Source organism: Alexandromys fortis, unplaced genomic scaffold (assembly GCF_014885135.2).
Source record: "Alexandromys fortis isolate MF-2015 unplaced genomic scaffold, M_Fortis_MF-2015_v1.1 scaffold_65, whole genome shotgun sequence".
Taxonomy (NCBI): domain Eukaryota; kingdom Metazoa; phylum Chordata; class Mammalia; order Rodentia; family Cricetidae; genus Alexandromys; species Alexandromys fortis.
Window position 1 is genome coordinate 3,089,396 of NW_026067986.1, and position 27,545 is coordinate 3,116,940.

Below are 27,545 nucleotides of genomic sequence, written 5' to 3' on the forward strand. Positions count from 1 at the left end.
CCCCCCAAAGCAAAGCAAAGAAAATATAAGTATTCTATGTTTTTGCCACCCAACTTTATTACCTGCAAGGCATGGATTGATCCAAACAGGATTGGAGACGCCGAGAAAGGTCCAGCTGGCTGATCCCGTCTCTGTCGGTAGTATTTATCTTTCATTGTACAGAAATCACACGGCTCTCCCTCTTATCCCTCTCACGGCAGGTCAAGTGTAACAGACAGCAGAGAGATTATTTCAGGCGGCCACAGCACTCTTAGAACTTGGTCCTCAAGATGAACCCAGCCACCTCCCCAAGTGCCTGGTTTCAGCCCAGTGAGAGATTTTATCATGACTGGTCTGTGGAAACAGTATGCCTGCTAACATTTTCACATAACAAGAACTTCGCGTTTTCAATAAATTCACAAGAAAGGAGAACAAAAAAAAATCCATGTTTTGATATCTTTACTCTCTCGGCAATGTGCGACAAGAACATAGTAGTATTAAGAAGTCAGAAATAACACAGTAGCTATAGAGGATGTTCATATTTGCAAAATTTCAACAATTATCGTCTCTAGGCTCCCCCAAATTAGCATATTTGTCAATCAAATTAATTAAGAAGCTTTTCAAAATAAAAGCAATGTTTTAAATAAATATATTCTTTCATAACCATAGAACACCTAGTTCTGTTGGCGGTGATGGATGAACATTACATGTAAGGGGTTTATGAAGACAATAGGGTGATATTATCTAGACATAATTATAAATGTGCCCTCCTCAGCCACTCCCTTCTTTATGGGCTTTACTGTGTGCGTTACGATTATCCCATGCATGCCATCGAAGTAGCTATCACGTCGTCATAAAGATGATGTCTGACTTACAGCATTCACGTCCGCTCAACACGACGAAAGGATACTGTTTGCACAATGTCTTTAGATTTAAATTTAGTGTACCCGATAGTCAATCCAATCCTGGCCAAGCACGCGCATCTGCTCGCTTCCAGTCACAGCGAATGAACGCCGCGCTCCTGCCGGCCCCGCAAACCTGGAAATATCACACCTGACTCCATGACTGTCCCATCAACGGTCGCGTCACCGCAGACACTGGGTGCGTCTCGGAGTACCGCCTGGTGGCTACCGATTCGCTGTGGTCAGCTTTCCAACCAAAGCCACATGCTTAGTAAACATCTACAGAGACTAAATCCTAAATTCGATTTCATTTAATAAATATTTTAAAGACTTTGCTGAACGAAGAAGTGAATTCGTCTGCCCAGAATTCTGATTTGAAAATTGATTTATCCGCTTTAATTTCTACTGCCATTTTTAAATCTATATTTAAAATCTATAAAAACATCCTTGCTTTGATACGTTTGGCTTTCTTCAGTAATAAGCTGTGCTAAAATCCCCAAATTAATTAAATCTCAAAGACAGAGCTAAAACTAACCAGAGCGATGGGTTACACTAAGTGCTCACTATTATTTTAGATTATCAACTGTCTCCAGATGATCATAAAGAATAACTTACTAAAACCAATACTGCGACAGAGAATATATTTTAACAGAACTTCTCTCTCTCACGCACACACGCACGTGTGCAAGGCAGCCACACATAGTTACACACACACGTGCACATGCGCACAGGCAGCCACACATAGGCACAAACCCGCATGCACGCATGTGCACATGCGCACAGTCGTCATACAAAGATATACTCACACACGCACGCAAGCACGCACCCACACACACACGCACGCGCACACACATGCACGTGCACAACACACGGGTCTACTCACACAGCTCAGCGTTTACAACACGGCTACTAACAATTTCAGCTTAGATAAATTAACTACAGAAAAATACTGGCACTGTGAAAATATATGTTTATGTACAGCACCCCACGGAGGGCATCATCTCTGTGAACATCTGAAGAATGTAAAAACAAAACGAAAAGGCAAGAATGAGACAGCTGAGACAGCGGAGTCCTTGTGGTGCGCATGCGCCCTGCCTCGGTCACAGCTTCCCGTTCTCCTCGCTGCTCTCCTTCTCCTCTATGGCTTCCAGGCTGCGCTTGCCCTTGGCCTCGGGGCCAGAGCCAGGGCCTTTACTCAGGCCACAGGACAAACAGGCCAGCTGGATCTGCTTCATGTTCTCTATAGCCTCGTTCTTGGCATTCTTCAGCAAGTCTCCTTGTCCCTGCAGACAGGTGGACACAGAAAAGAAGAAGGTTAGGAACCGGGCCCGCGCAGCAATGCTGCTCCCCTTCTTGTCGGGATGCTGGCGAAGGAAGCAAGAGACCCAGACCTTTGAGCTTCTTTCTCCAGGGTTATATCCGCGTTTATTTTCCACCGTGATTGGAGGGATTGGCTCTTGGGTTCTAGAATCTCAAACCTAACTCTCCCCCCCCCCCCAGCTCCCTGCATCGGCTGCTCCTTGGGATTCCTGTAGGGGAGACTTCGGGTGGACACAGAGGACCCTTGAACCTTCCAACCATAGTCGGAGACTTTGCTCACCTTTAAAGTTCCTGCCTAGTCAGGCCAAGATTTCTAGGAGAAGATGAGGAGAGATGTTCTTCCATAAAACTGAAAAGCAAACTGGCTTGTCAGATTAAACAGCACAAAGCGAAGCATCCCGCGATGGAATGCACGCACGCACACATGCACGCAGGCACGCACGCACGCAGTCTCGTGCCTGCTGGGCTGGCTTTTAACCGATCAGGTTATCGCTGCCAGCTCCTGTTGGTGTCTTGTGACCTACCCACATCCCTTCTGTGCGCTTCTGCATACTGGGGGCAATGTTCCTGTCTGGTAAGGGACAGACGTTTCTCAAGGCACCGCACGTCCATCAAAATAAAAAGCACAGAGAGGTTTCTGGGACACGCTGGCTGCCATTTGCGTCAATGTGTCAGAAGAAAACAGGGCCTACAGTTTTATTTTTTGAAATGAGTTTATTATTACAGTGTTTAAGTGGATGCCCCCTATCGGCTCAGGGCCTGGAGGGCTACAGAAGTGTGCAGAAGAGGGAGTGTGTTTCTGTGGTGCACAGATCAAAGAGGAAGTAACCTCCCCCTTCTCCTCCCTTTCCCACAGCAGCGTAGACAAGCGTGACCCCGGAATGGTGAGGGATGATATGGGAGAGTGTGGGGGCAGTAATGACTGCCGGAACATTCTATACAGCTCGGGCTCACTCAGAGAGGGGATAATAGCATATTAGAGCAAGCAATCCGCGATGAAATGCAACCTTTCTTTAATTTTATGAATGCCATCTTCTTAAAACGTATAGACTACCTTAGAATGTTTATTTTCTCAAAATCCATAAAATTAGTTGCTGATTCTAACTTGTTGTAGAGCCAATTAAGTCCCCCCTCAACCTCTCATATGAACCGGCTGCCCTGTGAGTACTGTTTGTGTTAAAATGGACTGTCTTCAGTTGCCCAAACCATGGCCTAGGGTTTTAGAAGCAAACTCGGAGGCTGTGGAGATGAAACCTCCATGTGAGGAGAAGGGAGTCTGAGCGTGGTGAGCTTCCGTTTGGGCACAAGGCCACAGCCACCCAAAGTCTTGTCTTTCCCTCCAGGCCCTGTGCCCCCCTTCCCACACAGTCAGAGACGCATTCCCTGAGGGGAACATATTCACGACATTCCTGGAACTGGCTAATTCTCTTAACAGAATGCTGGACAAAGCACCCCTGCCCCCAAGACCCTGAATATTGAAGCCACTTATAAAACCGGTAAAATGCAATTATTAACTAAAGATAACAGAACACGCAAAGGGCCTACTCTGTGCAGGGAATATTCTATTCTGAGCAGAATCATTCAGTTGTCACACACTCCAGGTGACAGATATTTTCATGAACTCCAGATTACCTATTATAAAACAGCGCCAGAGGGACCACCTTTTCCAGAGTCACGCAGCCACTCAGTGGTGAATCTACAGCTTGTTCAGGGGTCTGTGGTCATCGCCACTACAAGGTATGGCCTCTTTCGAGCGCAAATCATACACGCTTCCATTTACACAATCACACAGTGAAGCCACCTGTTCAACTGCTCTCCGTGCCACAACAGAGACAGAACATGACTGCCCACGGGACACTAACTGAATCTACAGAGGGGACGAGGGGCCAGGGATGCAGGATACGGGGAGAACACCCAGGCAGGGGCCCTGTCAGACAGCCTCCCACCAAATGCACTGTGGGCTTTTATTTCCTGCTAAGAAACTGAGAATGACTTGGGGCCTTCCTGGCAGCTCAAAGATTAAAGAACCCAGGTTGAAAAGCTGTTTGCGATTTAATGATCACCAATAAACTGCTATAAAATGATCTCAAAAGCAGTTAGGCTCCCCTACGGCCACCATAAATAACTTGCAACTATCTTGCAATAGAGACTTGAGGGGCATACTTAAAATGCACCTGCAAGCGTCTGGTTTGCAAGGCTGTGTATATGGATAGCGTTTTTTTAAAACTGGAAAAAAATCCCTTTATAAACACGCTTTATTAATGATGCGACTATACGTGAGATTATTTCCAGTTTTGCTTACAACCCTTTAGGCTCAGACTCGAAATGATCATCAAACATTTTTAAAGCAAGCTGGCACACTTTGCAGTCGTAAGAGAAAAATGAAGCACACGCAGCTATCGGTCTCGGTGGTGCGAATGCCAAACACGCTCTCACGCCCGTTCCCACAGAGGGTTATGACACGCATTTTAATCAGCCCACTGCCAGGGCACCAGTTCTGGGACGTGGCATCCAAGCCTGAAGGGCAGCCTGTGCCAGCTCTGGTGAACAGAAGCCAGTCTCTCTAGAAAACAATGGCCAGTCGGGGAAAACAGTTTGTACCAGTGGACAAGGACAGGCCCACATCATCTCCCGACAGCCCAGGCGATGAGAGGCACTGGCAGAAAAAACAAACAATTATTAAATGACTAGCTAATGAAGGGGGGGTGAAAATCTATGAATATCTTACATAGGAAGCTTGGGTTTCATTGTTTCAAGAAGCTAGGATTAGGGTTTCTGTTCTGTGGCTCAAGGAAGCACACACTGACTTTTCCCCTTTGGATCTTCCCGTTTGAGACACCGGAGGCAGAAGAGAAATTCAGTTTCTTATTCTAGAAAACTGTACAGAGCTGATGTGTCCTGCTAAGGACCCCCATTCAGGCAAGTCTCCTAGGTGATTTCTCCCATTTGGGGCTCAGCCATTTCCCCTAACCAGCTGGCTGCCCCTTTCTCCACCCGGTCACAAACACCAACCCGCTCCGACCAGATCTCCTTCCTCCCAACATCTCTGTCCTTGGAGCATCTCCTCTGAACTGTCTCAGGCAAAAGGGTCTTGTGGAGTACACAGTTTAAGGCACAACCAAGGATGCATTTCAAAGAATGTTTTAATTCTATCCTCTTCAGACGGGGCTTTTGGAGGAAGAAGAGAAAGTGAAGTCTAGAGGATTTATTTTCTTAGTGGCTTATAAATCGGAATGCTTCCTGTTACACTAAAGTGATCTGGGACTGTCCACGGCATAGAACGCAAAATTTAGGCACCGTTTGACCCCAGAACGCTCAACTTGAAAGAAATGTCAAGCCGCAGCTTCCTCTTCTGTCAGAAAGCTGGTGAGAAGTCACAGCTCAGAGGGGGAAAGGAAGCCACTTTAGTCCAAAGGAGCGTAAAAGCAGCATGGGGTACTCGGGCATGCTGACGCTGAAGGGACACAGAGAACAGCTGTGAGAGGCACAGCCCGCTCATCTTCACGCCTGTTTGGCTTCTGAATATAAGACTGCATAGCAAGTCCAACATCCTGAGAAAGTGACCGTTGGAAACACGGGCAATCATAGCCGATCATTATAAGAAGCTGAAGCTAAAAACTAATGACAGGTAATGCATATAGAAAAACAAAATTAGGTGCTGGAGAGATGGGTCAGAGGTGAAGAGCACTGACTGCTCTTCCAGAGGTCCTGAGTTCAATTCCCAGCAACCACATGGTGGTTCACAGCCATCTGTAATGAGATCTGGTGCCTTCTTCTGGCAAGCATACATGGAAGGAATGTTGTATACATAATAAATAAATTTTTTTTTAAGAAAAACAAAATTAGACATTCCTGGTCAAGTACCTTTAACGATACTAATTGCAATTAAAGTACATTGCCTAAAAATAAGGAAATGCCCAGCAGGATTTGGACTGTAGACATGGCTACTGTATCACAGCTTTTCCACTTTGAGACACTGTAACGTTAGTCCTTAGGATGCCTTCCTGCTCTCTCATTCGCTGATATAAGCTTGGGATTCACAAGCGGGTGAGTGTCAGTAAAATTCTATCAGGACATGGTAGCCAATATGACTTGAAAACAGAGTCTACTAAGCATGACGTGATGTCTCTTTCATCTCACGATACGGAAGGTAATCAGAATTCTAAATATAAATCCTCAGTTAGTCTGTGTTTCGTAATCTTTCAGAGGACACTTAGGAATTTGTTTTTCCTACTTCTCTTACCGAAAATCAGTCCACTCTAGCGTTTGAGGATAGTTTTAGCTGCAGTCTGGCAGAGTCACTATCCGAAGGCATGCACGGCTCGCCCACGCACACCTTTCCCATGAACAGCACCTCCCTTGCGGTGCCAGTTCACAAGCGCAAAGGAAGATGGGGTGTCCAGTGCCTCTGCCACATGGGAAGGAAACATGCGGGCTGTCCCAGAGTGCACAACTAGAACTCTGGGAATGGAAGGACCCTTGCACGTACACAGCCACACATGGACACAATGAAGCTGTCTCTACGTTGTGCCGTGTCTGGAAGACAGCACTTTGAAATTATTACCTCCCCATATTCTAGCTCTCATATCCCTTCTGCCCAATATTTCCCGGTGTCCTTTGAACCTTAGCCTATCGTATGTAGGGCTGAATCCTCAACAACCCTTTATTCTCAGTATCTTGGATAGCGACGGTCTCTACATTTATTACCATTCACGGAAAAGAGCAGATCTGGTTAGGGCTGAGAGCAGCTTTTATCTATGGGTGTAAACACAGACAATTAGGGAAAACTTTTGTGCATGGGCTGTTGACTGCATTTGCAGGTTTATGTACTCCTCGTGGGATTCCGTCTGCAGGTCGGGTCTCAGATCTTGCGCTACTTTATTCTATATGAGCACATCATGCCCGGAAGGTGAGTTTTATAATTCACAGGGTTAACAGCTGGGTAAGACCATTAATGTCTTTTCTCTTCCACCTGCCAGTATCGAATCTTCTTGCACTTTGAAAGTTAACTAGAAGAGAGTGTAGCAGGAAGGGAGGCCGCTTGCTTGTTTTACCAGCTGACCAGACTCCCAAAATAATCACATAGAAACTACATTATTAAAATCACTGCTTGACCAATCACTTAAGTGTATCTCTAGCTAGCTCTTACATCTAGTATTAACCCATTTCCAGTATTTAATATTTTACCACAAGGCTCACGGCCTACCGGCAAGGTTCCAACATGTCTGTCTCTGGCGGCAGCTCCATGACTTCTCCTGACTCCGCCTTCTTCGCCCAGCATTCAGTTTAGTTTTCCCCGCCTAGCTCTGTTCTGCCCTGCTCCGCTATAGGCTCAAGACAGCTTCTTTATTAACCAATGGTATTCACAGCATACAGAGGGGAAGCCCACATCAAGAAAAGAAATTTCCAGCTCAGGGCCAGTCTGCTCCCTCTGTATCTTACAACTGAGCTGTATGGTGTCATTAGCAATGGTGGGGTCTGTCCTCTAGCTCCTGCTGATAACAAGAAGACTGACAGGAGCCTGTACTATCTGGGGACCTCTGAAGTCTCCCTGATCAACACCTCCCATGGGGGAATCCCACAGCTGGCACCGCTGGGTTATTGATTAGTAGCCCACTGCTTTGAGGTCTCCCTTCTATGTCGGCTTCATTGCTTTGGCAAGTGATGCAATGCTTCTTCGTCAACCATAAGAGTGCCACCCACTTCCTAAAATGTGAGGAAATTAAGGGCATATCAGGGCATTATGTCATTATATCACTTCTAACATTCCTGCTGCTTCTCGATAAATGTGGTTTGCCCATGACACACACAGTCTTTATGCTGATGCTTTTGAATTCTGGCCTTTCTCTCCAATATAGGCATGGAGTTTGGAAGCATTTATCAATGTTTTGAGACAGGGTCTTGGTACAAAGCCCAGCGTGTCCTTGGGTTTGCTGTATAGTCCAGGATAGCCCCAATCTCCCAATCGTTCTTCCTCAGACCCTAGAGTACTGACTGACGCTAGCTAAAGATTCAGGGATTGCTGCTAAGGTGAGGGTTCATTGCTATTTATCAGATGTGATTTCTCCTTGCAGCAGCCAGGAGCCCGAATTACTTCCTCCCGCCCGTGCGAGCGGATCGCCAAAGATGGCAGCTAACATAATTTGAGAGAAACCAGAACCCCAGGAATGATGAACCTTGAAACTTGAAAGCAGTTTGGCAGGCAGCGACACACAGGATTTGGGGAGGACTGGGAATGAGATGTTCCCAAAAGCGAAGCCAGGATTTCAACACTTCTTTATCTTGGAAAAGACGCAGACTGTTTTAAGACGCACCTGCGCTAATGTGGACGCTTTCCTCGGATTCCACCGGATGAACCACCCTCCCCCACCCCCGAGAGCCCATTATCTTGTCACCTCAAGGCTGTAGAATTGTGCAACACACGGAAGGGTTGCTTGCTCATGGAATAAACATTCTGAAGTGGCTGTTTCTTTTAAAACAGGAGAAAGTAAAAATGAACCCAAGCCGTCTGTCCACAAAAGAAGCCAATGGCGAGCTTCGTTGTCTGTGACAGAGCTGTTATCCTTCTGCAGATTTCCTGCCACGGGCTCCTTCGAGGGCACAGCGTTTGAAAGGCCATCTGTCTGCCACGGGCAATGACTGCAAGCCTAATCCACTTACAGAAAATGTCAGCAAAATTGCTTCAACACCAGTGAGCTGAATAATGGAAAACCTTGAGCGGAACTTGAAAACTGCGACTCTGAAAAAGCCTTAGGGGTGTCGGGGCCCCCAAGGATCCGTGTCCGGAGAATCCTTGCCACCGTTTGACAAAGGGACCATTGGACATGACAACTGGAAGCACAGCTTGTTGACTTCCTGCTCCCTCTTCTGTCTCGCAGGCTTATGTCCTTCACCTCTTTATTAACAGAAATTAGAAAAGGCAGGGAATTGGTGTTTACCTCTGCTGAGGTGCTAATGTAATTAACTGCACTTCAAATAACAACACCTTAAGAAATACGCATTATTTACAAGTTCCAATATCTCTGATGACCTTCCACTGCCAAGAAAATGACCTTGAAATCTAAGTTCATACAACCCTGACATCACAGGACGACCTGAAGAGACCAGCACTATAGAAGATTTCCCTCCAGCAACTCGGACCATTTTCCTCTCCAAGGTCTCAGTTACAACACCTTGAAAGATCTAATATGCGCCAAAGGCCAGAGCAGACAGAAGCCGGGAAGGTCTTCACTAATATCAGAAGATTATATTTCAGTATCACCATCCCTGATTTCAAGCTCTGCTAGAGAGTTAGAGTAATAAAAGAAACCAATGGCATAAAAACAAACAGGTGGATCAATGGAATCAAATTGAAGACCCAGACATAAATCCACACACCCGTGGACACCTGATTTTAGATAAAAAGTCAAAATTATAAAGTGGAGAAAAGAAAACATCTTCAACAAATGGAGCTGGTCTACCTGAACGTCGGCACGTAGAAGAAAGCAAACAGATCCATATCTGTCACCATGCACAAAAGTCAAGTCAACGAGGATCAAAGACCCCAGCATAGATCCAGATAATCTGACCCTGATAGAAGAGAAGGTGGGGAATATCCTTGAGAGCATTGGCACCGCCGGAGACCACTTCCTGAACAGGAACCTAAAGGGCAGACACGAAGATCAACACTTAATAATGGCACCTGATGAAACTGAACAGTTTCTGTATGGCAAGGGACACCGCCAATAGGGTAAAATGACAGCCTAGAGAATAGGAAAAGATCTTCACCAATCCCACATCCAACAGAGGGCTGATTTCCAAATTATATAGAGAACTCAAGAAACTAGACATCAACAAAGCCAATAATCCAGTAAAAAATAAGGTACAGATATAAACAGAGAATTCTCAACCAAAGACTCTCAAATGGCCAAGAAACACTTAAGAAGCTGTTCAATGTCCTTATCTGTCAGGGAAGTTAAAATAAAAATGACTCTGAGAATCCATCGTATACCTCGTGGAATGGCTAAGATAAAAATCACAAGTGACAGCTCATGCTGGAGAGGATGTGGAGCAAGGAGGACACTCCTCCATGGCTGGTGGGAGTGCAAACTTGTACAGTCAGTGTGGCAGTTGCTCAGAAAACTAGGACTCAGTCTACCTCAAGGCCAAACTACACTGCTCTTGGTCATATACCCAAAGGATGCTCAATTATACCACAAGGACGCTTGCTCAACTGTGTGCACAGCAGCTTTACTTGTCATAGCTGGAGCCTGGAAACAACCCAGATGCCCCCCAACTGAAGAATGGATAAAGAAAATGTGGTCCATTTACACAATGGAGCGTTACTCAGCTGTTAAAAACAAGGACACCAGGAAATCTGAAGGCAAATGGATGGAAGTAGAAAATCTATCCTGAGTGAGGTAACTCAGACCGAGAAAGACAAACATGGCGTGTACTCAGTCATAAGTGAACATTAACTGCACAATAAAAGATAATTGTGCACAGAGCAAAGACCCAGAGACACTAGGTAACAAGAAGGATTCCTAGGGCCAAGCCTGGGTCTCCCTGGGGAGGAGAAATAGAAGAGATTTCGTGAGTGGACTGAGGGCGGGTGGGGATGGGAACTTCAATGAAAAGGCTTTGGGGGGATGGAGGGGGAGAATCCTGAAGAGACGACTGGAAATGGGGGGGACATTTTAGGGTCAGGTGAAAACCTAGGGCTAGGGAATCCCCCAGGAATCTACAAGGACGATCCCAGCAAAGACTCCTAGCAACAGTGGATATGTAGCCTGAAGTGGAAATCTCCTGACGACGAAAACCTTCAAGTGGGGGGAGTGGAAAGCCAACCCAGGCACAGAACCTTCCACATACAGCATGTCCTACCTATGGGATGTGCTGGGGTAAGGGTGGCCTAGAGATTAGGGGAGTGCCCAACCAATCTAGCCTAAAACCCACGCCAGGAGAGTAAGTCCACCTGTGTCTCTGCCTGGAGTACCAGGCTGGATGACCCAGAGAGCTAGGATAGAACCAAACAAGACTAGAGGGGGAACGTCAATGGAATGATGGCTGAGGATGTTCGTTCTGCTGTGCCCATCAATTGATGCTTAGCTCAAGGGTCCTCAGAGATGCTTCATCCAGCAACTGCGCTCAGCACAAACTGGTATCACACATCTATGTTATGTTGAATATTCTCAACCCTACCCAACCCCATCCAAACGTGGGAAGTCCAGGAAATTTCCTTTCCAGTTGCTCATTTGGGGTCATGCTGGTTTGATAACTCCTCTATCCCGCCATGTGTTTATACCACTCTGCATTTTTTCTACACAAACGCGGTATTTTTACTGGTGTGGGACAATTCTGCATTTGTCAATTATGTTTTAAATAAATGCTGATTGGCCAGTAGCTAGGCAGGAAGTTATAAGAGATAATAAGCCTGAGCTAAAGGGCCAATCAGTTTATGATTAATGTAGACCTCTGTGTGATTTCTTTGGGACTTCACGACTGCGGGAACCAGGCAGGACAGGAAACCCCAACAACATTTTACTAATTAGTACTAAGGAGTAGATCTCTATATTCATCCAGTGCCGGCATCTGCTCTACAGCATCCACTGAACTGGCCTAAACAAGGACTTTCACGCTGTTATTTTTAAACCCTGAGCCCAAGCCAAAGTTCACATATTACTGACACCTTTGAAGAGAATGTCTTCATCCTGTGGACTTGGCAAAAGCAGAAGGGACAGACACAGTCATGGGAAACAGCAAGGTCACAGCTGAGCCCTCTCTCTGAGGAGACCTACATCTCCCTGGCCTTGCTCCTGCTGACTCTCTGGAACGCTACTGCTAGCTCGTGAGTAGGTGTCAAAACATTTCTCCCAAATGTGAAATACCGTCATTCTTACCTGTTTTTATTTTTAAATCAACTTTATAAATATATAAGCCTGGAGGAAAAAAAAACCCACCATGCATTCATAAAACCTCCTCAGTTTTGTGTCATGCCAACGCCTCCCTAATCCTTCTTTCTATCTGGGCCTCGGATTTCTTCCCAGAATAGAAGACTGTGAAAACGGAGCTAGCAGCAAGCACCGGGGAAGGATGCTCACACCCCACTCTTTAATATGGCAGCAGCTGATACTCTGTAGAATTTGGACATTTGAACTAAGAAAACAAAGCAAAAGATAAGAGAAGCGTTCAGTGACCCCTTCTGAAAATCAGGAGCTCTTTCTGACGAGACCTGATGATATTTTCTGTAGCCATAGGTCAACAATCAACAAGGCAACCCTGACCTCTCTCTGCTGCTTCAGCATGCTTGTGAGCCCGATGTTAAGGATGTTTGAAAAAGCCATATGAAGCCGTACAATCTTATATTTACCTAAAGCTACATATAATATGCATAAGTGTTTACATATATAGTTTATATATATGCAAACATATATGCTTATAGTTTAAATGAAGTTATGTCACTTGGGGCATGGGCTCTCCTCAAAAGCCACAGACCCTCTAATAAAACTCCAATACTGAATACGAGAATCCTCCGTTCAAGTGTTTGCCCAGGAAACTCCCAAAGCAATATCAGCAGTAGCTGTTGCTCTTGGCGCCTCCCAGAAGACCCTGTTGCTGAAGAAACCCCAGGGTTTCGACACGGGATTCAGAGGAAGTAAGCTGAAAGCGACAGAAAGTCCCTCCCTGAGGACTAGCCTTCGCAGGCTTAAAAAGTGCTGTAAGCTGCCAAGGGGGTAAAGAATCTCACAGCCCTACCCAGCTGTGGTGCCTGTGAATCACAACCATCAGCACAGCAAGGGCAGTAGCCAGGTACTGTTATCTTGGCAGGAACCAACAACTGTTTAATTGGGCCTGAGGCCTCCTCAGGAGAGAAATCAGGTCTGGCTTCAAATCTAGCCAACCACCCTTGGCTGGGAAGGTCACAGAGGTCACGCAGATTTCAAAAGAGAACCTACTACGGTGGCTTTCCTAATCCAGTATAAGGCTGAACTGTGTTCTAAACACTACCCACAGTTAAGTGCCCCTCCCAGCCCTCATCAGTGAACACTCTTTTCTCAGCAGACAGAGACCATTACTAAAAGTCACAGCTAGTCAAAATGCAGAGAAGCGCTGACTGGAGTAGCCGACTCCAATGGAAACATCTACAACATATCTACTATACTGAAGGCTGGGAGAACATGGAGGAATGGGGGCGGAAAGACTGTAAAAAGGCAGAGAGCCGGAACGTTTGCTACAAGACTGTGTCTTCTGAATTCGGCAGGGAAGCAACGCTCGTGAAATCTCAGCAGTATGGCTGCCTACACAAGACCTAAACAATTGCAACAGCAGTTGACGTCCCAGGGTAGGAGGCCCCACCCCTAGATAAAGAGCTGCAATCAGTTAACTGCTGAGAGAGAGAGAATTAATCTTCTCTGGACATGAGTCCCCTAAATAGTGGGACTAATCCAAACTCAAGTGGTCAACAATACTAAGCAGACACAGCAGGTTGCATTTATAGGTTTAGTTGCACGAACATCTGAATCTGTATGCAAAAATGATAATTAAAGAATAAGAGGTCATGAATTTGAAAGGGGATATGCGGGTTAACATGGGAGGCACTGGGGGTGAAGAAGGGGAAAATCATGTAATTCCCCTTTAATTTAAAAAATGTTGACAACACAAACTGGCCTTGAGCTGGGACCGAACTGAGGGGAGGAGGGTGGAGGACAGGGTGGGCTTCTCGGGAGTATAAATACAAGACCCACCTGGGCTCGCACACTTGCACGTGTGCGCACTGTGCAGGAGTGTCTCTCAAGTATCTGGTTAAACCGGTATCCAGTGAGCCTTAAGGATTCTCTAGTCTCCCCCGTGCTGGGAGTATCAGTGCCCACAGCTGAGCCTGGCTTTTAACAGATCGCATGCGCTTTCCTGGCTGAGCCATCTCCCCAGCTCCAAGACACACTCTTGAGGCTCTGCGGACAGCCGGATCACATTCCCATGGCCTGGACAAACGGGATCAGGGTCTGGTGCCGCTAGGATAGAGCCTGGAAGAGATGCCAAGGGAAGGAACTGGAAGGGACGGGGAGGCGGGCCACAGAGGAACTCCGGGAATTGAAGGGAGGGCTGGAAGAGTCAGTGGTCATGGCCATTTTGATGTCTAGAAAAGTTGGCCCATCTGCCATGCTATAAAAGAGGCAGGAACATATAAGAAAGAGGAGGGTTAACAAATACATGATAAAGAAAGACAACCCACAATGGTGGGGGCTAAAAGAAGAGTCAGGTCTTAGAGGGATGGCCAGGAGGATGGTCCAACATGTTGAACCTGGATCAGAAAAGATCTCCCTCAGGAAATCCCAGTTTCATGCCCGGGATAATTCAGGGTTTGTCAGTTCATCCAGGTAGGAATCTCACGAGGGGGAGTGCGAAATTGGCTGGCTTGAGTTTATTGGGTGGGTGGGTGGGTGGGGGACTATGAAGTGTGTGGGTGCGAGTGGAGAACATCCAAAGATAAGCAGAGACACCACAGCAACAGAAGCATGTGAGCCGACCGCACAGAGAGGAATCAAAGCCATCTGTACAGACTGTTACCGTCGAGAGAGAGAGAGAGAGAGAGAGAGAGAGAGAGAGAGAGAGAGAGAGAGAGAGAGAGAGCGCAAAGAGGGGGTCGAGAACCCACCTCCAACCCAGAGAAACACCAGCCTGTAACGGGAGGCAAGAGTGACGGAGACCTGCAAAGGCTTCTGGGAGAAGAGCCAGAGATGCGCTGCGCAAAGGAGACAGGCGCCATGGACCACAATGAGAACAAGGTTGATGCTCCCGAGAGTCAAGAGAAAAGCCGTGAGGTCTTCACGGTATTTCACCAGGAGGTTCTAGTGACCTTGGAGAGAATAATTTAATGGAGTGTCGGGGGGAGAAAACAGATAAAAGTTGGCGGAGAATGAGTGGGAAGTAAGGAGGAGGATGCAGCGCGAGTTAAGGAGTTTTGGGCGTGGGCGAGGACGGAGAGGAAGAGCGCTGGATGGGCCAAATTCATTTCTAGGTGCTTTTTGTATGTATAAGAAACGCACGTATAAATTCAGTTAAGCTGAACAGTGAGTAACTAAACAATGAACTGTGGAAGGAAAAAGGCAAAATGTGTGAAAAGGAATAGAGACAAGCTTGAATGTTATTTCTCGAGCTTGACGTATCCCAGTATCCTAACGTTTGTTTTCTCCTTATTTCAGAGACCCGTATTTGTGTGTAGTGGAAAAAATCTAAGCAAGACATAAAAATATGAGTCACGTTTATTTGCGTCTACATCGGTCTACCCAAAGTTAAAAGTGGAGATTTGCTACGCTCCAATGCCCGTTTAGCGCTGTACAGTGGGAAATTCTCACATGGTCCAGCAGGGGGCACCCCTGCTTTGGGCTTGAGTAGAAAGAGTGCGTCTGTCCGCACAGCATTTATGCTCCAGGGGTGAGAAGCATCCTTGGGAAGCCATTCGGTTCATTCTACTCCAGTGTAGAGCTGCAAATAAATTCTGATAGCTTCCAAAGTCATCAGACACACTGATAGGCCACTAACCTACAGAAGTCATATTGCCCTTCTTAGTGAGCATGCCATTCACAGATTTCAGGTGGAAAGCAATCTTACAGAACCCTGAAACTGTCCACGCGTGCGCAACTTTTCCCCCCAGTATTAGTTAAAACCAGTTTTCTCATCTGCCAGCCAGCTCAGGAAATGGTTCCATGCTGGTCACTTGTTAGTAGCACAAAATGAAGGTTAGCAACCCAGGTTTATACGCCAAGGGCTAGAATAAGACCAGTGCACAGTAGCAATGCCAAGGGCGTTTATAACTGGGCACTCACAATGCCACGCGGACCACTGAGGACCAGAATGAGAGTTTCATTTAATTTTAATGATGTACTGCACATTTTACTAGGCGCTTGCGGCTAGCATTTCTGTGGGACAGCAGAGAGGGCGCTAAGGGTCATGGATAGGATGGTTTAGACAGCATCAAAGAAAGCATCGTCTCACAATTCTAAGGACTTGAAGTCCCACATCAGGATGGCCTGAGCCTCCCTCCTTTGCCTACAAATGTCACCTGGTCTCTCCAGGCACTGCCTTATAAGCCTCTATAAGGCAGTAAGTATTCCAGGGGCTGGCCTGTCCAGATCGCTCCTTAGAAGGACACACTATATATTTTGGGGCTCACTTTATGACCTCAGGGCAATTTAACTACCTCTTCATGGGTCCTAAAAACCAGTTACAATCTGAGACACTTGGAAATGGGACTACAACACAGGAATCTTGGGTGACAGCACCAGCCAACGGCATCGTTTCCCTCTCCTCTAACAAGTATGAACTTACTATCTACGTTCAACCACACCAGACTCCTTTGTGTCTAAAGCACGATAGCCTACTTGACCGTGAAGAGCAAACCCTGCCGGCCCCTCAGAACACGGCACCAACTCTCTGCGTTTGCACGCCTATGAGCTGAGGGGCTCCATCTGATCCCACAGTGCAGCTTTTCCAGTGGGAAAACTCATCTGCTTTGTCGCACGCTGGGTTGGAAACGGCCAGGTAGCAGGTGGAAAACCTTGTCAGGCTAGATCAAATCTCCCAGAACCAGACGGCTGGGGGCTCAATTCTGGTCCGGCCACCATGACTGGATGAAAATGATGACACTGAGATGAAAGGGTTAGTTCTCGATGTGCAGGGAGGATGACCAGTTTGGAGTCTAAGGGACTCTAGGAAAGGGTGCATCTCCTCTAACCATCTTCGTGTATTTATGTGTATAATGTATGGGGAGCGCCGGATGAATATATGAAGAGTTACACTGGTAAATATGCTGATAATTCACAAAGGGGGAAGAAATCCACAGAAACAAGTCACCAGGCATTTAAAAAGATGATGTGAGATCCTTTGACATTCTCTTATAGTGTTAATAATGGGACCTTACTGTAAAAGTCAAAAATGTGAAGAGAATCAGAGTGCCCTTTTCAACCCTCTTATGAGCAACCAATGACAACAGCTTCTAAAATCTCATTCTGCCAGGGCAATTCCTTATATTGTAATAGGTTTATATCCACGTAAGTCAATTCAACAAACATACCGCGCATATCCCTCATTCCTCCGTCTGTAATACGAAAAATGCAGTGTGAACATTAGAATTACAAACTAAGAACTAAGGTCAACAAGAAAATCCTTATACCCAGGTGCTCTGCGTGCAGCAGGGGAAATGGGGCAGGGAGGCAGAACACTCACGCTCACTCACTCGGGGAAGACTGTGCAGCCGCCCACAGTGAACCCAAGAACAGTCGCGGGGGCAGCAGGCAAGAGGCAGCCACAGAGAGGAAAAGAAAATCGAAGCTGGTTTTTGGGTTCGCTGCAAAACCTTAAGACCAGATTACCAGCGCAAGGGTGTAAGGGAGCTGTTTATAGTCTACAAATACAGAATGCAGTGGGGAGGTCTGAGGGGGAGGGTAGTTGAGTTACACAGGCCTGAAAGAAGGAAAGTTCCGGAAAGGGCAGAAACAGCTGGATCCCCAGAGATGCGGGCTTTGAGTTGGTGGATGCTAAGGACAGTTTTGACATGGCTGTGTCAAACTGGGATGATGGGCATCTTGAAAGAGGTTGTTACCAGGCTTCTCACAGAACAAGAGCTTTACCCTCCAGGTTGCGAGTTCATCAGGTCGTCTGGAGCCCACCTCCGGGCCTCTGTACATTGGTTTTCCCTGAGCTGAAGTTCATCTCTGCATGCTCACCTTCAGGCCTGCCCCGAAGGAGCTGACTCAGCGTTCTCAAGGGGACAAACCCTGGACAGAGGAGTGACTCAGCAGAACTCGGGGAGGACACTGTGTGAGCCACAGTTATTTTTCCTGAGGGGGAGTGTAGTGTTGGCGGTCTGGAAGCTTCCCAGGAATGCAAGGGAGGTGCTTGTGGAGGTTTGAGTGACACCAAGCAGCTGGCGGGCTGAACTGGGAGGACAAGGATGCCCCTATGAGGAAACCATCCTGAGGGTCCCAATGCTGCACTGGGGGTGGGCGGGGGAGAGTCCCCTCGGAGCTGGAACTCAGGGCCGCACGCAGGCAAGGTGAAGGCACAGAGCCAAAAAAGGCCTACTGACGGTGGACAGTCCCACGCCAAGGACGTGAAGGCTTTTCTTCCATTTGAAAGACAAACAGTGAGTCACTGTTCTCATCCGAGTATACCTGGATTATTTATGAAGGTGATTTTATTTTCATGTCCTTAAATAAATTCAGAGCCTTTGTTTATTCAGGAGACAAAGATCTGTTCTTTGAGGTTTTTTTTTTCTTATCAGGACATTTTACTAGACTTGAAGAGAGGACCGAATGTCTTGGGAGTTTCAGCAAAAATTCTAGTTTTCTTCTGTTATAGAGTTAGAAATCAAATTCTGTTTGCTTGTCAAATTCACGCAAGGTTAAGATGTAGCTGGACAGCAATTGGAATGCCCTCGTCTGACATCCTTTAGGCCTTTAAGCTTCTCTATTGTGCTTCCATGTACAAAAACAAACAAACAAATCAGGTCCACAAGGAGACTCACGGGTGCATCTGAACCTTTGCGAAACTGTGGAAGTTCCTTAAGTGTGATCTTCATAAGGAAGAAAGCACCATATTATACAGTAATTACAATAAATGTGAATGAATATTAAAAGCACTTAGAACCTCACAGTAAACAGCAGCCAGAGAGAAAATGTGTAGATTGACAGCTAGGGCATGACTAATAAAAACCCAGAGACAGATACTGGGATTCAATTGGAAGATCAGAAAAGCAAAGCAGCCAGCCACCGGCTCTTAACTTTGCCTCGAACCTAAATGGCGATCCCGTCTCCAGGAAACCTCAGAATGAGACTGAGACTGAGAGCTGTCTCCTCCCATTTGATATTCCTCTCTAGTGCTGGGATTAAAGGTGTGAGCCCCTGCTGCCTGGCCTCTTTGCACTGACCTTCAGGCAAGCTCTATTTATTAATACACACATAACATACCACTACATACAACTTCATAGCAGCTACAGGACGAATGTACACAGCACCATTCATACAGTTCCCATGTGAACGGCACCCTAAGCGCTTACAGTGCCAAACCCACACACATGGGGATGCGCGAGTCTGTCCAGCCCCAGGACTGACTGATGGACGTCATGTTCGGGAAGGGAGATGACACCATAATACAACACAATAACACACATTCCCAACAAGATAATTTTGCTTGCGTTAATGTCCAATTAATTAGTGTTCAGTGGAATTCATGAACTCTCGTGGGACTCGTTGTCAAGGTCAGTCCATGTCAAGAATCATGCTGCAAACAGCGACTGAGCATCCTTGACAAAGAATTCGAAGGAACTGATTTTCTCAGGAGCAGCTGTCCAAACATTAAGGACGTTTAAAAACAAAGGACAGTTGCAAGCCCTCGGTCCTTGCTCTCTCTTTCCGACCAGGGAAGACTCACCAGAACAGAATTCTACTTAGTGGGGTGAAACCAGTGCTTTGAAAGTGGTCATTGCTACGTAGAGATCACAGAAACGATTCTGTCTCACTGCCACAACAGTGATTTAGATGCAAAGAATATGTTTTCCAGAATCGGGAATAAGAATCTCCCCTCTGACGGGGCGTGTAGTTATTGTACTATTTACACAGTCTCTTGTGTGTCCTGAGAACAGGTTTAAACAGCCAAGAGGGCTATGCCTCTGTTCTAGCACGGTCACCCCCACATCCACTCCTCATTGCTTACAATAAGAGGGATCAGTGAGGGAGTTCCTGATAAAGAACCAGAGATGCCCCACAAAGCACAGATGCTCATGCGACCTGCAGTTCTTCTCAATGGAATCCCTTCTCCCCCCAAGCTAAATTGCATTATACGTGCAGGAAAGCAGGAAGGAAGCTGCTGCCCATCCCCTTTCTGATTTCAGCTCGCAAAGAACCTACCAGCTGACTCAGGACAGACACGCCACGTCCAGAGTCAAGAGTCCTGAGTTCACTGCCCGCAGTTACTGCTGATACATACTTTCTCAGTAGACATGAATTCACACGCTGGCTTCGTTTTAGCAATCCCAGACAGCTGTCCCTTGAATATATCAAGACTACATACAATAAGCATGAACAAGTCTCCGGCAACATGTGTAACAAGAGAATGAGGGCATGGTATGTGAACAGCCATGTTCTCACCAGCAGTCCAACACCGTGTGGTGATCACGTGCCTGTACCATTCTTCCGCATAAATTCAGATCGGGGGAATAAAATACCAGTTTAGTAATGTGCCCCGAAATTCTTGAAACTGTTAACCTTCTTTATCTGTAAATTTTTCTCTCAAGACAAAGAAAGAAAGAAAGAAAGAAAGGAAGGAAGGAAGGAAAGAAAGAAAGAAAGAAAGAAAGAAAGAAAGAAAGAAAGAAAGGACAGCCTGATTTACTCAGAGGTTGTGGGGGCGGGGACAAACTTCGAGTAAACCAGACTCCTCTCTCTGACTCCAAGCAACAGGGATTTCTGCTAAAGTTCACACTTTTGCTCCATATAGTTTGTGTCCTGTGACCAAATGCCTGAGCAACAAACAATTAAGATGGTTCGGGCTCGTGACTTCTGACGTCTTAGTCCAGGGACACTGGACACGCCGCCTTGTTGATTTCAGGCCTTTGGCAGCAGAGGGAGCACCAGGAAGGAAGGTGCTCCCACTTCATGGAGAGAGAGGGGAAGAATCAACGAGAGAGAAAGGAGAGGGGCCAACGTCAATGAAGGAAGCACACAGACTCTCTGCCTCTTAGAGGTGACCCAGCACCTCCGGTTGACTCCACAGGCTGACACCACATCTGACTCTGTCCTCTGGAGATGCGTGAAGAACTACCCTCGATAGCCACAGGTTTTACATGTGTGTGAGAACTATATCGTTTCACACATGTTTAGCAAAAACAGCTCAACCTTCCAACATGGACATCGTTTTCCATGGATCAGGAACTCACAGCCGGACCCATGAACCACTTTTGTCCTAGATGATTCTTGTTAGCTACTAGTAGAACGCGACCCTTGATGAAGGGATGCCGATGAAAGATTGGGGTGGCTATCTTTTTATTAGAGAGAGAACTGTAAAGCCATTTATGAGCTTCCCATCCAGAACACTAGTAACTCAGAAGTCCATCGAGATAGTGTCCTTAAACAAACACACGCTCAAAAGAGTTCCAGTGTTTTTAGGCCACACAGCTTTGCCCTGGCCAGCTTAACTCAGGAGGGGTCAGTGTGTTGACCTCCTCCGAGATGGTTCTCTGCAGGTACCAAGAACCTATACACATCGCGAGAGCTTGCGGCACGACTGCTTAGTAAGCCGTCTACAGAATCATCTCACCAGGTTCAAGCCTATGACTCAGTCCTCATTATTTAGCAGTGGGCTGGTTAGATTTTTGTCAAACTGACACAAGCTGGGGTCCTACGGGAAGAGAGGACATCCATCGAGAAAACCCCATCTTGCAAGAAAGCGACCGCCTTGTTGTGAAGGAGCTGGAGGAAGGGAACGTTCATTTCGGCTCACAGTTGCGGAGGGATACAGTTCCGCGTGGGTGGGAGGACACGGCATCTGGTAGGGAAGGCATAGTGACAGAAGCAGGGGGCTAGCTGGGCCCCCTGAAGCCACACCCAGGAAGTGGAGACAAGGAAGTTGGACTGGGCTACAAAACCCCAGGGTCCGCTCCCAATGACCTACTTCTGCGGAGGCTCCGCTTCCCGATGGTACCAAGACTGCATTCCTAAGCAGCATCCCCGGTTGAGAAGCGTTCCTACACATCGGAACACTTTCCCTTCAGGCCCCCAACATCACCTGACCATCAAGATGCTTGAGGAATATAGGATGGGTGTGTCCTGTCCCAACAGCCGCTACCACACCAGCCCTAGACCTCTGCGCATCAATTCCTCCTGCAAAGGTGGTCTTCACAGTGCATTAAATCTAGATTTAGTTTGCTTGGCTGTGAGTACACGTATGTATGCACATGCGTGCGTGTGCATGAGTGCTTGTGTGTGTGTGCGTGCGGATGTGTATGTGTGGGTTACCTGTATTATGTATACAGTACACACATTCATGTATTCAGAGATGTGAGTTCACTTTCCATCCATTTTCCCCTCCAGTAACTAACAAAGTCAGAGGAGATCCTCATCTGCAAAACTTAAAACAAAAATCATTTTATTTTCAATATTCCTTCTCCTTGGGTCACTGTAGGCAATAGCTGTCTAATGTCACCTCTAACTTCCCTTAGCTCCAACTCTCGGCGACCTGACTGTGTGCAAAAGTGGGTTTCTGTGAAGGAAGTTTAACAGCGAGAACAAAGAGCCGTCAATCCCCTCCCAAGCGGGAGCCGAGCCCTTTGGTCTGTGATGCATGTATTTATTAGGATCGCGCCGCTTCTGAATTATTCACAATCATTATAAAATGCAGCTTTCATTTGGGGGAAAAAAAGTGTACCTCTGAGAGACTAAATTTAGATCAACTGGGGATAAAGTATAGCGGTGTGCGCTCCCGTAATCACGCCAACATCCGGGCTTTCATCTCCACGCAGCTCCAGGCCGCGCAGCTGGGATGCGGCCACCCAAGGCAGAAATCGGGACACCGGGAACCAGACTGCTCAATGCTAAAACGCATGCATATTCTATCTTATCTGGACTGGCCTGCATGGTTAAAGAGCCGCTTAAAATCAAATAATGCATAAATGTGGGACTTTAAAAAAAGGATTTGCCCCTTTTTATGACACAAATACACAGAATAAAATCGCCCTCTCCTTTATCAGCTTTAAATTACATAGGTCTCTCAAAAAAAAAAAAAAGTACAGTATCTCCCTATATAGATGAAAGGTATCAAGGAATTTATGACTCGAGAATATAAAATGTTGCCACAGACCATTTCCAAGAAGTTGGGTAATTGACAATCAGATTTCCTGATTACCATGAGGCTAAATAAATGGCAATTAAATGATCAGGCAGAAGTTTTAGAAGATCTCACACCACCCTGAGACACCCCACCATGTCTCCTCTCCACCCTGAGACATCCCACCCAACTCCCTGACCCCTCCAATAAGGTCAAATCTCACAGTATATTCGCTCTTCTTTTTAGTTCTCATTTTGTCTCATTTTATTTAATTAATTATCCATTCATTCATTCATTTTTTTAGGACTGTGTATCATTCTGCAGCCCAAACTGGCCTGAAATTTACCATGCAGCTTGGTGGCCTCAGGAACAGGTTAAGCACAGCTTCTTGGTAGCAGCATTTTTCTCAGGTAGGCTCTGTTTGCTGGCTTCTAAGAGAAGGCTTCCTGACTCAGCATTAGCAGCAAAAGCTGCATGGCTTCTTTAAAAAGAACAGCAGCTCCCTGGTACATGCTGGTAGCATGAACTCCGGCTCTTCAGGGAGACCCTGGACTTAACTAGGTTTTGTGAGCAGTGTGCTACAACTTGCTTAATGGAAGAATAGACCCACTGAGTCTCTGGAGCTAGGGCAGTAGGCATGGCTTGCAGAGATGGTGAAAGTAACCTCCGCCATATTGAAAGGCCAAGAGAGGGAGAGCCGGCATCCAGGGCTGCCATAACCACACGGCTCACTATTTTAAAATGCTACTTGTCAAAAAGGGATTTCAGATACACAACAGGGCAGATTCACACATAAAAGACCTCTAAACGAGATACAGTGTGTTTAAAAAATGTACATAGGCTTGGGAGAGAGAAGATAAAGTGTATAGACAGTTATAAAAAAGTTTTTAAAAATAAAACAAAGTCTTTAAAGAGACAGTAAAAGTAATATAAAAGAGTACAGTCATCCATTGAAGGAGTAAAGAAAAATAAGCCACGTAAAGATGGAAAATATATACAGAGTCTGGATTATGTATATTATTGTGTTTTCTCTGAGGTTTTTTTTTTTCTACAGAGAGACATTTGATTCTGGGGGCTACTAAGTTAAACCAACATAAAGGTATTTCGACTTCAAAATTTGGGTATAAAAATATGTTGCTCTGGAAAAGAGGTTCTGTTTTTGTTTCCACAGAAGATGAGAATCTGTGGATTCCTTCCAGGCTAATGTGGTTTGATGGAAGAAGACCCCTGAAAGGTTTCTGTGAACCCTAAAAATGCTTGCCCAACAACTAGCAGGAAGAATTTTGGAGAAAACAATGCCCAAATTTCCAAAATAATGTTTATATATGCTTGTTTTCATTTAAAGGGGGATATGATACAGAAATGAATGCATTGCCCTATGGATCATGATCTATTAATACAAATTTAAGGTCGATTTTTGTTACACTATGTGTAAGTATTTCTACTCTTGTTTAGGGTATTGTGTTTGTGCAGCTCACTTAAAATTGCAACATAAAATTAAAAAATATAGATTAATATTCATTTATAATAGGCAAACTTGTAGTCATGTTAGTTAGGTTTTCTACATATACAAAGATATATTTCAGTTAGATAATTTTCAGCACTTCAAAGACCTACAGAATATGGCATTTAAAATGTTTTAAGAACTTAGACTTTTCTCAACGGTGAGACAAGTCTGTTTCTGGCAGCACCAATCTATTTTAAGGGCATCGAAGAGCCTCCTTATAGAATTTCCTAACCATTTGGGCAAGAAACTGCTCTTGCCCGAACTGCTTGATGTTATGCTGTATGAAATGGACATGCAGGACACAGAGAAAAGTGACTGCTGAACTTTCCAGAAGATGGGATGGACCTGCAGGGTTCCTGCTTCATGAAAGAAACTGCCAGACATTCTGCAGGACACAGAAGAAAGCAACCGATGAACTTTGTCAGGACAATGCAGAGCAGATCTCCATATTTCCTGCTCCATGGAAAAGTTTACCAGACACTATGGGCCTATAGGCTGAAGATGGATGCCCCAATGTTACAGAAGAACTTTGGGTAACTGCCCACGCAGCAAGATGTCTCTGTCAATTCTAGAATTTTAGAAATTGCTTACAATGCATTTCTTGTTAACTTAGGTAATACTATATCCTTATGAGGTCTTTGAAGAGTTAAAGACAGATAGTTATAGTTTTCCTTAGTTATGATAAACAATAAATTAGATATAAAACTTTAGACTCTCAAAGATAGAATAGATGATAGAATATTTTCCTTAACTTGTCAAATGTAAATGGACTAAATATTGCAACTGTAATTCTTATTTGGTAACTGTTTTGTATGTGTAATTTTACTATGTTAAAGTTAAAACTTTCCTTTTTATTTAGACAGAAAAGGAGAGATTATGTGGAATTCCCCTCTGTATGTTGTGAATATGTTTTATTACCATTGGTTAATAAAGAAGCTCCTTTGGCCTATAGCAGGGCAGAATATAGCCAGGCTGGAAGAGATATAAAGAGTAGGCAGAGTCAAGGAGACACCATGTAGTTGCTAAAGGAGACAGACCCCGTACCCTTACCAGTAAACTACAACCTCTTGCCGATACACAGATTAATAGAAATGGGTTAGTGTAAGAGTTAGTTAATAAGAAGCCTGAGCTAATAGGCCAAGCAGTGTTGTAATTAATATAGTTTCTATATGATTATTCGGGCCTGGGCATCCAAAGTGGTCTCCAGTTACAATTCTTTCTCTTACTACCCATCTACTTCCTGGCGGTCAGTAGCATGCTTTAAGAGGCAGCAGGCTGAGATCACTCGAGTCTCAGACTTGTCAGGTGAGGCTGCCTCCCAGATTAACTCAAGCCGCAGGCGTCAAAGCTCAGCTGTGGTCACTAACAGTTTCTAACAGGACAGACCCCACAACCACCAAAATTCAGGCAACGCCTTTAGAACTGGTGAATTTCAAAATAAAAACATAATTTTATTTAAAATGAAAAGAATTTAAGTAAATGTAGCCCGGAGACACAGAACAATACACAGCATTGCTTCTCTGAGCCATCAACCCTATTTGACCTGTAAGATCTCAAACGATTTAGGTTGGTAGGTAAATCTTTGAGGGGCGAGGTGGCTAGTACCCGTGAATGGATAGGCAGAAGCGTTCTGCAGCAGTAGTTACTCCTGTGTTCTGTTCTGAACGGTCTGTCTTCACTGTAGAGTGCTTGGCTATCTGTCCTGCCAGGATACAAACAGTCTGCGAGATGCAAGCTGACTTCAGCCATCACAACCACTACAATGTCACCTGCGTGTCCTCGGTGCAGTCCAGTCTTGTAGAGGGACACACGGACATCGTTTTGTTTGCGGGAAAAATTTCCTGTGAGGTTGGGTGACAGTTGCGAACTAGGCTCCCTCTTAGAAAGTGCTACCTGAGACAGCCAAAATAGGGGGACCACAATGGAAGACCGCCAACAGTAGATTATCTAATGATTATTCTAGTGCCTGATAGTGCTGTGGGAAAGAAGATGGCAGATGCCCCATGTAAAAGAAAGAATTTAAAAGTAGAGAGATTTACACAATCGATTGATTTAGTGATGTCCAAAGTATTTAAGAAAGGAAAAGGAGCTGTACTGTAGAAAACGATTAAAAAAAAAGTATTTTATGTTATTGTAAAATATAAAATGTTGCAAGGATCTTAGCAGCCATAAAGAATGATCTTGATTCAGTTTTAGGAAGAAAAAAAAGCCCCAAAAGGGGTGAGAGAATTTGAGAGCTCCTGTTGCGTTTGAGGCAACTTGCAAATGTAGGACTCATGGCCCTGGGGAAGATATCATCTGGCCTCTCGAGTGTCTAAACTCTTAGATAATCCTAGATAAGGCAGAAGGGAACTTGGAGCCTGAGGCTTCATTCAGCATGCACCATTGGGAAAATGTTTCCTTCAGACATGGTAGGATTCAGAGCTTTATTTAAACCCTCTTATTGTTCACCTGTCAAGGCCAGTGACTTAAAGGCTCGTCAACCGTAATCTGAAGAAGGCTCCTTTCTTCTTGTGAGCCTGCAGAGGAATGCTTGGGAAGCTTACTCTTCTCTCATTTGTAAATCAGCTCAGGTCTGCTATTCAGAGGAAAAGATCCCAGGATTCTGCTCTAAGAGCTTGGGTAATAGCAGACAGCTCAGGGCGCTGAGTGGTGGAACCATAGCTGTGGAAGGGTGGGCCTGAGGAAGAGACGCCAAGGCAGCTATGACTTGTGAAAGCTTGCGTTTGAGACGCTGCTCTGAAGCTGCTTATTTTTCCTCAAGAAGTGGTGGCTGACAATCCCAGAGACCTTAGACAACAATGCGGACAACATAGGTCTAATCTACATGGGAAGTAGAAAAAGACAAGATCTCCTGAGTAAATTGGGAGCATGGGGACCTTGGAGGACGGTTGAAGGGGGAGGGGAGAGGCAAGGAGGGGAACAGAGAAAAATGTAGAGCTCAATAAATATCAAAAAAGAAGAAGGAGGAGGAGGAAGAAGAAGAGGAAGAGGAAGAAGAAGAAGAAGAAGAAGAAGAAGAAGAGGAGGAGGAGGAG

The 27,545-nt window shown here is 45.6% G+C and overlaps 1 protein-coding gene across 1 annotated transcript in view; it reads right to left on the bottom strand.

The window, feature by feature from the left end:
• Positions 1-423: 423 nt before the first annotated feature.
• The window catches only part of Plcl1 (phospholipase C like 1 (inactive)), a 253,360-nt gene continuing 226,238 nt past the window's right edge, over positions 424-27,545 (bottom strand). Inside the window, exon 6 of the mRNA XM_050159249.1 lies at positions 424-2,164. Coding sequence (XP_050015206.1) covers positions 1,982-2,164 — 183 coding nt within the window. The 3' untranslated portion in view covers positions 424-1,981. The remainder of the gene's footprint in view (positions 2,165-27,545) is intronic.